Source organism: Taudactylus pleione, unplaced genomic scaffold (genome assembly GCF_031769625.1).
Source record: "Taudactylus pleione unplaced genomic scaffold, aTauple2 ptg000065l, whole genome shotgun sequence".
NCBI classification, from domain to species: domain Eukaryota; kingdom Metazoa; phylum Chordata; class Amphibia; order Anura; family Myobatrachidae; genus Taudactylus; species Taudactylus pleione.
This window is the reverse complement of record NW_028284467.1, coordinates 14,583,242-14,597,850: the sequence shown is the minus strand read 5'-3', so window position 1 is coordinate 14,597,850 and position 14,609 is coordinate 14,583,242. Positions and strand designations below refer to the sequence as shown.

General features: G+C 36.2%; 1 protein-coding gene across 1 annotated transcript in view; it reads right to left on the bottom strand.

Annotated features, from left to right (window-relative positions):
• COL2A1 (collagen type II alpha 1 chain) overlaps positions 1-14,609 on the bottom strand; it is a 64,940-nt gene that overhangs the window by 34,426 nt on the left and 15,905 nt on the right. The window contains exons 8-18 of the mRNA XM_088465959.1: positions 14,413-14,490; positions 13,805-13,849; positions 13,657-13,710; positions 12,983-13,036; positions 12,267-12,320; positions 11,126-11,179; positions 10,676-10,729; positions 10,505-10,549; positions 9,729-9,782; positions 3,372-3,416; positions 2,900-2,953 (exon numbers count right to left, since the gene is read on the bottom strand). Coding sequence (XP_088322085.1) covers positions 2,900-2,953; positions 3,372-3,416; positions 9,729-9,782; positions 10,505-10,549; positions 10,676-10,729; positions 11,126-11,179; positions 12,267-12,320; positions 12,983-13,036; positions 13,657-13,710; positions 13,805-13,849; positions 14,413-14,490 — 591 coding nt within the window. The remainder of the gene's footprint in view (positions 1-2,899; positions 2,954-3,371; positions 3,417-9,728; positions 9,783-10,504; positions 10,550-10,675; positions 10,730-11,125; positions 11,180-12,266; positions 12,321-12,982; positions 13,037-13,656; positions 13,711-13,804; positions 13,850-14,412; positions 14,491-14,609) is intronic.

The following is a 14,609-nucleotide window of genomic DNA, read 5'->3' as shown; positions in this document are numbered from 1 at the left end:
CTTATAAACCACTTGATTAAATGCTAGTGGTTGTATCTCTTCCCAATATAATAATAGTATATTTATTATGATAAACAGGAAGCTAGTATAAACATTGTGTGTGAATGACAACATTACTGAAACATCTAGCACCAAGGTTAATGTCTGGCATATAGTCATATTCCCGATGGTGATTTGTCTTTCTCTTCATTCTTATGTGCATTGAAACCATTACATTGTATGTGTTAAAATTAATATGTGAATAAATGATGATAAACTTGATGGTTATTTTGTGATTTTATGTGGCACAAAAAAAAAATTTAATATAATATATTATTTATATAAATAAAAACAGAATAAATACTATTGTAAATGAATATATACTGCATTATTCTATCACAAATTGTAATGTTTCAGATGCGATTAAAATAACAATTGTGATTCATACATTTATACAACTTGCAGATAATTATAATTATATATAATCCTGTCGAAAAAAAAATTCTGAATTGATTTAACAAAGTTTACGACTATAAAGTGTGATGTTAGTTGAAATAATTATAATTGTTTAAACTCCTAGCTGCTATTATTACTATTACAGTGTTCAGTGAGAGTCTAGAACAATCAAAATATTAATGCAACAAATATTTGTGTTTTGTTTTTTTATGACAATATCACTTACATAATTCTGTTCATTGATAATAGAATGGTATAGCTTATTTTCCCTTCATGCTAGGGACCTGGAAGTGACGTGAGTGAGGACAAAAGTGCAGTTCCATGCCCATTAAGGCCACCTAAAGAAGAAAGTTGTCCCCTCGCGGGCTTGCTGTGCTCGCCACTCTTCTGGCTAGGTGGCTCGCTACTCTTGCCACTAGATTATATTCCCCGTCTATGCCACATAGATGGTAGGGAATGACGTTGGACAGTAGTTGATGACGTCAGGGTCCTCTCCGCGAAGGGAATTTAGACATTACCATATTGGAATGTCCTTGTTATTATGGGAATTGATGTACTCTATTCCTTACTTCTGCCCTCTAGTGGCTAATTCTGTGTTTTGCAATTTAAAATAAAATATTTCTAGAAGATAGGTTACACTCACTTTTGCTTCCTGTTTGCAGTTTGAAAAAGTACTTAAAAGGTTTAATACAATTTTATGTAACAATGGCCATATTTGGGACCTTTCACCCCCTATTTTCTATGGATTGCTTCAAATGAAATGTATGATAATCGTAATATACCAATTTGTAAAAGTCAATCCATTTATATTATATTCAGCAACAAAATCTGTACTATCAATATATAGTATGTGGGTCTAAAAAATACCATGGTGTATGTCTGGCATATGGTAATTTCTACATGCTAGATGTCGCACCTAAATTATGTATTAGTTTCCAAATCATATCATGTTATAAAATACGAAATACTGTATTCAGTTGGTCAATAATTTACAAAGAAATATTATTCTCAGTAATGTTTGTAACCATTATTTTCTCCACTACACACTTCTATATACTTCTACACTATATACTTTTATATACTTCTACATGATATACTTCTAGGCAACGTAGAATATTTTATGGTCTATGTACTATTAGAAAGTGTTTGCAATAAACACTGTCAAGCAGTTGGGAAATACCTTGACTGAGATTATAATCAGCGCTAAATTTGTAGATTAAAGAGACACTGAACCTAAGTTAGATAATGCAAATGAGGAACTCAAAGCTTATGACATATCCACTGAGAACTTATGTTTAAACATCCAGCACAAAGGAAGGAAGCCCTGATAATATTATTTGTATTGTTAGGTCACATGTTTATGTGCTTCCTTTTATGTCCTCTGAAACTGCTGCTGTTCATTATGTATGGCCACTGTTTCATTAATGCACTGATGCATTCATCCCTGTCTGCTTCTCACAAAGTTCCTTGTTACTCCAAATTCCTGAGTGGACCCCTGTTCTGTCTGGTTACCATAGCGACTGCTGCAACTAGACGCCTGGGAATAAAACCTACTGACCAAGTATAACAGAACTTCCTATTGAGCTTTCTCTGAAGCCTTAAAGGGATTTGTAGACTTCATGCTTCTCTCTGTCCTTAGTTTGAAAGTTTTTGCCCCCTGCTGCTCAAAGATCTGCACTAATCCATTCAGGTCCTCCATGATCCAGACAGGGTTAAGGCTCATGCATCCAGATAATTAGATATTATGCATTTTTTTATCCTGCTGGTCAACTTCATGCAGCAAAAACATAAACTTGTCCTTGATAAAATCAATCATTTAAAAATAAATAAATAAGCTAAAAATGTGATTGTACATAATTAAAGGAATGCTATATGTGACTCTAATTAATAATATATTTTTCTGTAGTTATTTTAAATAAATACATTTTATATATAATTGAGTAAAAGGCTAAAAAGATACACTCCTTGCTAGGTGTTTCATTGCATTATTAGGCCTCTGGTGGTGACAACGTGCATTGCAACCCACAGTTAGATTTGTCTTGCTCTTGTCTTATTATGTGACCTTTGTACACTGATATTTATTTAGAAATCTATATATTTATATATGTAAGTGATTTATAGTGAAAATTTTTGTTCCTTAAATATTCTAAAACAAAAATCTACAACATTTTTATTATAGTGAATTCTATCTAGTTTTAACTTCAATACATAACTCTGATAATTACAAGTCATATTTATTATTCATGCTTCTGTACCAATATCATTATGGTAATGACAATCATTTCTGTTACTTCCTATGGCCGATGTGTTACATTTATTATTATTATTATTATTTATTTATGTATTTGTGAACCTTTAGTTCTTTAATTAGCTAGCCATCCATCAAAACTATGTAACCTCTTATGTCTAAATATTAGGCTGACTGAGTCACGTTGCTGACAAATTGCTGTAACGTAACACATACCTTAGAGCCAGGGGCACCAGGGAAGCCAGGAGCACCAGCTGGACCAACAGGTCCCTGTAAACAAAAGGAAATAGTGATTTAAAGACATTCATATATCTTGGTTTATAAAGCAGATTAGCCCTGATTGTTTTGACAACTGTATAGGAAATGAGGCTGCTGCTGTACATTGTGTCCAAACATACAATCATGTTGTATACTCCTTTTCTCCAAATAAGAACACAGCAAATCTCTTTGCTTTCAATTAGCCACTAGTTTACTGTGAAATGGGAGAGCATTATGTAGCAGGCATCACTATTTATTTACTTTATAAATGAAGCAATGTAAAAGTCAGATCAGGGAGAGGAAATGATCAGCGCTTCAGCACTTACTGAATTACATGAAGTTTATGTAGTTCCTATTTCCTTAGTGTTGATATATAAGTAAAAGAAATGTGAAATGTATAAAGAATAAAGCCATGTATTATATTACTTACTGGAGGACCAGCTGGACCTGGAAGACCATCATTACCACGAGCCCCCTGTGAAAAGACCACAATATAAAGGTGAGAAATGTATAATGAAGATTATATTAGTTACATTTTGAATAGATAATAATACTTAAATAAAGATTGCAAGTAAATAAAAATCCCTTGTGATAAATTAAGTTTGATCTGTGTCACATAAAAGAATGTTGGTCTGTAAATGAAGACTAGAGCTGTGAATGGAATCATATACACTAAAGCAAACAAAAGGAATATAGCAAAATATTATTAAAATCACCCTGCATCTGTAAATCATAAGTCAAAAGCTAACAGCTAAATTATTTAAATGATGTGGTTTATACAGCTCCTATATTACCATAAATCATATTATCCTGTAAAGCAGTAAATCATGTATTATCAGATAACCTATAATGTTAACATACTGTACTGTACGTATTGGAATTTACCAGCTGCAGCTAATCACAATGACTCTATAGTGACACCTGGTGGGGGATATGTTACACTGCACACAAGTAGCAACTCCAGTGATGTCATTAGTTCCTGATTAAATGATATTCTGGATTTTAAATAAGTGGGAATGGGTTGTCTGCATTCTCTGGAATACTAAAGACATGCTAAGAGACTAATTTAAGAGGGGGGATTTCTGTAGTCTTTCACTGAATTGATCTTGATACAGTTTAACCTGGTGAAAAAAGTAAGATGTAATAGACTAATGGAGCAAGACAATTCTTCCTTAATAAAATGGGGTATTTTGCCCAAATGTTGAAAACTATACATACTGTAAGCCTATATAGTGCCACTTAGTGAGGAAAATGTTGCACTGCATGTGTTTTATTTGACACCTGTATAGATGACGACATTAATGAGTTAGAGAAAATATCTATATAGTGCCACTCAGTGGGCGGAATGTAACACTGCAAATATTTAACACCTGCATTTACAGAGAGGTATTCAGCAGACTGGAAAGAATGTGAAGGTCACATAGATCATTGCAGAATTGCTTTGGACTTGGCTGATAGAAACATGAGTTTAAAGCTAAAGAGACAGCATTTCAGTTACATTGTGTCTATTTTTTACCAAAGTTCTTCCCAACACATATATATCATTAAAATGTTATGGTGCGTACACACGGTACAATAAAAATGCAGGTTATAAACGATAACTATATCGACCATATCGTTATCGTTCAGATTGTTAATTTTTTGGTGCCCAACGACCAGTCATGCGCAGGCACGTATGGACGATAACGATATCGACCATCGCCCGTGCATGCAGGCCAACCTGGTCGATATTGACCAGGTTATATGGGGACCCACGATCGTTGGTTGCTTGCCCATCGTTGGTGGGTTCGTGGTGTGCTGGATGATCGATATCAATCATCCAGCACACCGGGAAGGTGCAGGGAGATCAGTCAGCAATATCGTTATCGCTGACTGATCGTACCGTGTGTACACACCATAAGAGAACATCAGACGTGCAGCTTAGAGTTATCAAATTAATAATGATTTTTAATAGAGCTATTCTGCAAAGACACATTTTATTAAAAATGTATTTACATTTTTTTACTGCTCTATGATTAGCTCTACATTTAGAGTTCTAACTATACAGAATCAATATTATATGTTACGCTAGACATTGGTTACTTTTATTAGAGAACCAATGAGTCTATAGGGAGATGTATCAATCCTTGATGCGAGATAAAGTGGAGAAGTTGCCCAAAGCAACCAAAGAGCTTCTAATCGTCATTTCATAGACTGGGCTAGATAAATGACAGAAGCTGATTGGTTGCTTTGGGAAACTTCTCTCTCTTAGGCTTAGGCTTAGGCTTAGATACAGTTTCCCCTATAGGTAAAAAATGCTTCATAATATATCCTTCAAAAGGATTACACCTATAATACAAATTATTTATATAAAATAGTTCATAATAATTTCTAAACCTTTTAGGGTATTAAACAAATATATTTCTAACAAAGCATTCATCATTAATGATGTTATTCCTGCCATGAGATTGGAATTCTGTAAAATGCATTTTTCCATTGTGAGACACTTATTTATATGAATGTAGCGTGTAGCTTAGCTGTAGTCTTCCTTTAACATTAATCTGGGCTCAGAAGTGAAAACACTTATTGAGACAATTGAAAGTGAAACATTATATGGAATAAGTTGTGCTGGCGGATGATAGTGACTAGTATTATGTAGTATATGCTGATAATAAGCAACATAATGGTGATTTTATTTACTGATTAAATCAGTAACTTTGGATGTGGGACATACTCTTGCAGCAATATGGAAGTGAGCAACTTCTGGATAATTATTTGATTAAACCACAGATTCTCAAACTCGGTCCTCAGGACCCCAAACAGTGCATGTTTTCCAGGTCTCCTCAGAGAATCACAAGTGAAATCATTAGCTCCACCTGTGGATATTTTAAAATGTGTCAGTGAGTAATGAGTACACCTGTGCTCCTGCTGGGTGACCTGCAAAACGTGACATGTGTGGGGTCCTGAGGGCCAAGTTTGAGAACCACTGGATTAAACAAAGCCAGCTGTTCTAACACTTCTGTACACCATGTTTCAAACATTTAATTCCATTTTAATTTAATTACAAATTAAGGATAAAGACATTAAAATAATCTAGGTCTATAGTTTAATATATTGGGGATTTTGTTTTTTGGATTTTTTCTAGATTATTACCTAAATTGCAGGATGTGAGGACAATTCATCCAGGACATAAGTGATATGTAGGTGGTCCTCTGCACTCCTCTGAAATCTTTTTTTAGTGGCTGAGCTCTACTTATCCTAATAAGTTGCATATAGAGGCTGAGTATAGAGGCTGGGCTCTACTATTACTAATATATAGTGTATAGAGGCTGAGTAAAGAGGCTGGGCTCTATTTATCCTAGTACGAAGCATATAGAGACTGAATATAGAGGCTGGGCTCTTCTTATACTAATAAGTACTGTATAGAAGCTGAGTATAGAGACTTAACTCTACCTATACTAATAAGTAGCATATAGAGCAGTGATTCCCAACCTCGGTCCTCAAGGCACACTAACAGTCCTGGTTTTAGTGATATCCATGGTTGAGCACAGATGGTTAAATCAAAATAACTGATGTACTAATTAAGTCACCTGTGCTCAAGTATGGTTATCCTTAAAACCTAGACTGTTAGTGTGACTTGAGGACCGTGGTTGGGAACCCCTGATATAGAGGCTGAGTATAGGGTCTGTGCTCTACTTATCCTAATAAGTAGCATATAGAGGCTGAGTATAGAGGCTGGGCTCTACTTATACTAAAAAGTATTGTATAGAGGCTGAGTATAGAGACTGGGCTCTTATACTAATAAGTAGTGTATAGAGGCTGAGTATAGAGGCTGAGCTCTACTTATCCTAATAAGTAGTGTATAGAGGCTGAATATAGAGGTGGGGCTCTACTTATACTAATTACTTGTGCATAGATGCCGAGTATAGAGGCTGGGCTCTATTTATACTAATAAGTACAATACTGAGGCTGAGTATAGAGGGTGGGCTCTATTTATGCTAATAAATAGCATATAGAGGCTGAGTATAGAGGCTGAGATCTACTAATACTAAAAAGTATTGTATAGAGATTGAGTGTAGAGGCTGAGCTTTACTTATCCTACTAAGTAGAATATATAGGCTGAATATAGAGGCTGGGGTCTACTTATACTAATAAGTAGCCTATAGAGGCTGAGTATAGAGGCTGAGCTCTACTTATAATAAGTGGTGCGTAATGGCTGACTATTGAGGCTGGGCACTACTTATCCTAATCTTTTGGTTTGCAAAACTTCCATCACATCTTTTCTTGCACTATAAGCATTGACACCATAAGATTTTGGGTGTTTAATCTCATAAATTACACCAAACACAACAACCACTCTACATTGTGCGGCTCCATACTTATCATTTATAATCCACCGGATTTCATGTGGCAGGATGAACTTTCGTGCATTTGACGTCGCCAGCAGACTCTTAAGTAGTAGGGTGTGCAGCTATTTTGCATTGCAATCTTATTGTATTTGAGATCATTGCAATACAATTAGATCTGTGCAAATTGTCCCTCCATAGATATAATCAAATTGTGATGATCAAATAAAGTAATAATTGTGCGGCGTGCCAGCAGCTTTACCTTATATACCGATTATACTCTGCTTTGTGATGATAACATATCCTGATCTTAGGGACTCTGGGCCTCATTCAGAGGCAGTTGTAGGATGCAAGCGGTCGTTCTGAAACAGGGCGGCCGCTTGCATCCTGAACGGCCGCCTCCATGTCGGTCGTTAGGTTGTAGGATAACACCCACAGCTCTAACGACCGTTAAGGGTGATGGTCGCGATGGTCAAGACCATCGCGACCATCGGGGCTTACGACGAGACCCTAAGGTAGGGTCTCGTCAACCTTAAGCCCCAGGGAGCTTCCTGCTCTATTTGAGCAGGAAGCTCCCCACTGACATCACTGATGATGTCAGTGGGGCCGCCCCCAAACGGCAAGCATTCCGACAGGAACGCCTCCATTTGGCCGGGCACGCCCCTGGCCCACCCAGCAAACGGAGCGAGCTGTCACTCTACATCGACAGCTCGCCCCATCTGCTACGAGACCCCTAACAACGGATCACCCGTCGTTAGCCGGGTCTCGTGCATGCGCACGACGGAGCCGGCTCCGTCGTGCGCATGTGCACTGGAGCAACATTGACCCGGTTGCGAGCTTGTAGAGCTAACGACCTGGTCTGAATAAGCTCCTCTGAGCTTCTGATACCATAGATATTAGTCCACATGGATGCAGCTGTACATTTAGCACTACTTGTTCCATTGCTTTGCTTACATGTATTTTTGTGTATTATAAATATTATCCAATGGAATCCTATAGAGTCCCCTGCCACTGAAATATTGGGAACATATTTTTCTTTTATTTGGTAGGAACACCTCAAAAATGAAAATTGTATACACTGAGCACTGTGGATATGAGATTCAATATGATCTAACAAGGTTATGACAGGGCATCTATGAGCCAAGGTAAGCTATGAATAAGGAATGTTGGAAACAAGCCCAAACATAGACCCTTCCATAGATTCTCAGACACACAATAACATGTTCTGCTATCACCTACAAGATAAAGGGGATTAGCATGAATACTGATTGGTTATATTTCCCCCTTCATGTATATTTATATAAGTAATCTCCTTTATATAGTGCGGTTTTGCTCTGTTTAGTAAAGTACAATGATTTGTTGCAATCTTGGATAAAACTCGGAAGTTTACAGTAATTCATATTAAATACATGTTCCAAGGCCAATGACGAGCTGCTAGTCTGTACATGTAGAAGGTGCATTCAATGAAAAACATAATCCTTATTCACACGCTTAATTGTTTTCTTCTATACAAGTCATGTCAGGTTTCTACCACAGATGTGACTTCAAAGGTGCAGCTACTTGTAATCTAAGAAGAGCTCACTACAGAGAGTGTCAGAGTATAACTGAGATACTGTGCCAACAATTGTGGCTTATGGGATGCCTGAGCACATAAAGGACTTAAGGAAAACTTAATGTTTTATGTAAAAGTAGCAATCCCACATGAAATGTTTTTTTATTACAAGTTAAGTAAATTTTAAACATGCATCTGATAATGATTTTTCCTAGCTGTTCTTTCACTAATCATTTTCAAAATCTCTCTGGTGGTAAAAGATATATGGCTGCCAGATGCACAGGGCTAGATTCACTAAGTGGCAGCTTTTTGCAAATTGCTGATTCTCTGCGGTTTTGACCCCCCAAAATTGTTAAAAACATCCATAATATTAAATGCTGAACCAGACATGTCTTTCACTAAATATTATTGTTGTTTTAAATTTCGGGGTCACCACTGCAGAGAATTGTCAACTTGCAAAAGCTGCCGATTAGTCTAGCCAACAGACTTTCAGCATTTTTATTTCCCAGTGCAGACAGAGCTCAGAGAGGCATTGCAAAGCCTCTGCTCACTACATCCTGTGCATGTTACTGTGGTTGCCATGGTAGTCACATGACACTATGGAAAATCTGCGGAATTATCAATCTTATAGTTTGTCACAGTGATTTATGTTATGGAGGTGCTGCCCATAGCAACCAATCAAATTCTGTTTTTCACTTATCTGGTATGTGCTAGAAAATGATAGCTAGAATTTCATTAGTTACTATGGGCACCATCTCCACTATCTAAACCTGCACTTTATAAAATCTCCTTTCTTATGGACATCATTCATTCATCCCTTTTGAGTATTTAAATATAGTTAAGTTATTTACTCTAGTTGTTGGTTTTCATTCTTAGTTATTAATAACATCTGTCCATATTTATTACTTACAGCAGAACCAGAAGGTCCGGGACGTCCTCTCTCACCAGGGAGACCACGGGGACCCTAAAAAATGAAGATACAGTATGCATCAGTTTGTCATTTATGTATTTTGTAGACCATTATCATGAAAATATACATATTTTAGCATATAGGGGATTGTGCAGTTCAGGATATGGAAATCACTGTTAGGACATTACTACTTTTTAATGGTCAAAGCCAAATTGTTCTATAATCTTAAAACTCCACCCTCTTCTACCAATAACTGTTATGTAGTGCTCTCTGTATTTTACCCTAATTCATGTGCTTAACGCTTAAAGTTTGTTATAAAAGTGTATAACTAAACTATATGCACACTGGGCCTATTTATAATATAGGTACAATTTCTACAGCGTAGAACTTATAGCAGCCAATCAGACCATTGCTATCATTTGTCTGCCTCTCACTAGACTGGTCAAGAATAATTTCTAACTGGCTGCTGTTTATTACTGTACTAGGGAAGTTTGGCTTATGTACATAAATACCCCGCCGTATGTCTGATAACAATATCCAATGAGTTAATCAAAGGGGAGATACCTCAAAGCATTGTTCTACAGGGAATGTAACCAGTAAAGAAAATAAGAATGTGTTGTATAAATCCATTTTTATGAGTAAATGGGGACAGACTTTATATACAGCTTAATTTCTGCCATCAAATCCTATATTCATGTTATAGATATATTTATAACATATTATAGATATATTTATAGAGAAGGTATAATGGTTTCCTGGCAAAAAAGACTACTTACCATTGGCCCGGGAGCACCAGCCTCACCAGAAGCACCACTTTCACCCTACAGGAGTAGAGAGCAAATGGGAAATATAATGAGTCACCTTATCCCACTTAGCAGTGTATTTATGGGCATCGACTCTACAATAAAATGGCTAAATAGAGGACAATACTGATTGTAGACCCTCACCTTGGCACCAGCTGCACCAGCCTCACCCTTTCCGCCATCCAGACCTGGGTAACCCTACAATCAGAAATATTGGATGTTATTATATGGTAAATGTAAATTACTTATAGATTGCCAACATTGTATAATTCTAGAAAAAAATAGGTGATAAATAATAAAGTCTACTAATTTCTAACTAATGGAACATTAATTATTGATTTCTGTGTGAAAATGTTTCAATCTTTTTACATTTATTTGTAGTAGTAAGAATCATTGAGGTCCCAGCTTATAATTATTTATTTTTCTTTAATATTATTTCTGAAACATAAGTGATATTTATAACATGAAAACAGTTTAATTTATAAATGAATGATGGAATCTCCTCATCTAAATAGATTCAACATAAGAATATAGGTTTCAAAATAGTCAGGTATGAAGTTAAGTAGCTTAATATAATATATTTGTTATACAAACCCTGTGTCCTTTTACTCCGGGAAGTCCAGGAGTTCCAGGAAATCCTCGAGCACCCTTAAAAAATAAAATAAAAATAAATACACTATAGCATATAACATTCACTTTGAAAACAAATAATCATTATTTTAACATGGTTTATGTTCAATGTTGAATTATATCTTAGTATGTAAGTCATGAATACATTTGAAATAATTAGATGAGCTACATTAAGATGCTTCATTGATTTCATAACTATCCTAATATGCATAATAATTCATTTAAATAGTTTGAAAGTTGTAAGTCATTGCGTGGTGAATTGATATTCCCATCCATCATAGGACATTATATCCTCCAATAAATTCTGTGTTCCTTGAGTTGAAAATCATAGTCTCAATTCTTTGTGCCAGTGTTCCGCCAATACGTCATGATACCAATGACTCTCAAGTAGTACATGATGTCACCCATGAAAACTGTCAGTGTTCAACCCTTAGGATACGATATTCTCCAATATTTGTATCAATGTTCCACCAGTATGGTATGGTGTCTCCCATAAATAGTGTTAGTGATCAAACATTAGGACCTGATTATTTCCATTAATATTATCAATGTTCCACCAGTAATATGTGACGGTCTCCATTATCTGAGGCATTGTTCCACTAGCAGGTCATGATGGTTTTCATAATGAGGGTTAGTGTTCATCCAGCAGGACTTGGAGTTTTCCATTAATAGTGTCATTATTCCACAAGTTGAGCATGATAACTTCCATTAATATTTTTCCAGCATCCATGTTTCACGCTGTATTCCATTGATAGTGTCATTGTTTCACCAGTGGGACAAGATATCTTCCCCTAATCGTATAAAGTTTCCAACACCAAGCCATCTGCAAATAATGTCAGTATTCCACCAGTACCACCAACGACCACAAAGTCTTCCATCAATAGCGCCAGAATTCTACCAATGGTGTATATAACCTTATATGTATAGTGTCAGTGTTGTGGTGCAGAGTATTATACAGTAATTATACAGTAATAGTGACACTGATACATTTGTGGACCTCCATAACTACTTGTAGGAGGCTAAGGTAGCTCTGATTTTAGTTTACAAATTGTGTTAGGTAACTAAATTGTGATCAATTCATATCATTTTGGCCATTAAATCTTACCTGTGGACCTGGGGGTCCACGTTCACCAGATTTTCCAGGTTTTCCAGCTTCACCCTAAAATAATTAGTGAAAAAACAATTTATTAAACAAGTATGGCTAGATCTAGCTGCCCTCTCTATCACTAAATATATACTATTTTAACTATAAATATATAGTTTTACTATAGTACTACATAGAGATGTGCGGTTCGGAAATCTGAATCCACCTGAATTTCATGAATCCGGTCAAATCTGAGACGCGCTTCTGATATTTTTCGGGGTTTGGAATTCGGATTTTAAATCCGAATTTCTGGTTTTGTTTGCATAAATTACATGATTTTAGCTGTTTTAAAAACTTTTTTCTAATATTTTTTTTAAAACTTAGATCCATAACCAAAACCAAAACACTTGAGGGTGCACAACCAAAACACAAAGATGAATTCAGATCCAAAACCAATACACGGGGGTCAGCGCATACAATACCTAGTACAATACCTTCAAAACCTATATTTACTAAGTATGACTTTCTATGAAGTAAATCCTTTGTAGTAATGCTGTACAAAATAAAGTGTGCACAACAGCTTCCCCTGTTACCCATCACATATATATGGCCATGCATACTTATATAGAATCTCCTGTGTTTACTAACAATGCATAGTACCCATATTTATGGATTTATGAAACAAAAAAAACATATCTATCTATCTATTAATCTATCTATATACTTTTAAAACTTACATCATCGCCAGGCTTTCCAGCAGGACCAGGAGGACCACGAGGACCCATAGGGCCCTACAAAACAAAACAAAAATTAACGTAAGATTAAATCTTATACTGATGACAATCACAATGAGCATTTGTGTGAGAGTGCTCCCCCTACAGTGCGGAGGTTGGAAGTTGTTTTGAGTTCATGTTACTGTCCATCTTGAAATCACCACTTATAAAATATTGTGAGAAAGAACTGGAAATACTGAGCAGCCGAACACTCAGTCTATGTCGTTCACCTCCCCGTGGAATACATGTAAATAGTATTGTTAAGTTGTGTATGGTTACGTTTAAATACCTACACCCTTTATTTGTGTGCTAGGGCATAAAACTACATTCATTTAGAGACAATAAAAAATGTGAAAGTAAAACCATACAATACAGACAACATAAAGGGTGGTTTAAATGTTCTATGAAAATCTTGATCAACTAAACTTACAGATTATGACAGGATGACTCCCACAGCGGTCTATGGCTGAACTTGCATGATTTAAGTTGACTTGTTACTTTCTATTGCAATTTATTGTATGGAGATGGATATGCTGGCTGTCAGCGTGATGTGCTTAGTTATACACTGTGAGATCATGGGGTTCCAGTAGCAAAAATATTTGCTGAGGACAATGTATCAAAATAAAGAGGTTACTTACACCAGCACCAGATTCTCCGGGCTCACCGGGATTTCCTTGGAAACCTTGAGGTCCCTAAAATTCAAACCAATTAGGGTTAACAAAAAGAACCACAACCTATATGCAGATGTGCTATGCTGAAACTCGGTGACAGGAAGTAAGCACTTACAGGGGAGCCTGATGGTCCAGGAGGTCCTCTGGGTCCCATAGGGCCCTAAAACATGAATAAAATACGAATTAGATAGAAAACATTATTGAAAATTGAATCAATGGGCTTCTGTACAGCAGGGTTGGGGTGTAACTGTGTGCTTTTTGTTGGAGCTAAGTAACACATCTATATTTATTTAGAGCAGCTTGGAGCTTGGAAGGCTGCCATGTTTACCAGCTCTAGATTTCATTTACTACTTGCCAAGAAAGGCTGGAGCGCAGACATTTCCTGGAGGACTACTATAAAGCAGGAGCTGATGTCTGCATGCTTAAAACTTCCAGTCCAAGATCAACTAAACTCTATAAACAAATCCGGCATTATGTTTACAGGTTTGGGTTTGGCTTCTTTTTTTTTTTTTTTTGCACAGCATGGTAAGCAACAGGGGATCAAAAACAAAATCATTACGTGTAACTTCTGTAAGTACAGTTGAATTAATATTATTGGTTGCAGTCTTGCTTATGTCTTTGTTGGGGTACTATGAAAGTCACTGTATGATGTGTTACTGATTCTGTCCCCTAGGAGGCTCCATAATTATTTGTGTTTAATTGCAATTATAGAGACACTCTTACCATTGGTCCTTGCATAACACCCATCTGTGCACCTCCAGCTTTCTCATCAAAACCTCCAGTCATCTGAGCAGCAAAGTTCTGTGAAACCAAACATTCCCATTAGTATTTACAGATATATTGATGAAAACACAAATTTGTTTCACAATTTCGACTTTCGAAGTAAAACAAATAAAAAAAAAATAAGGTTTCTACATGTC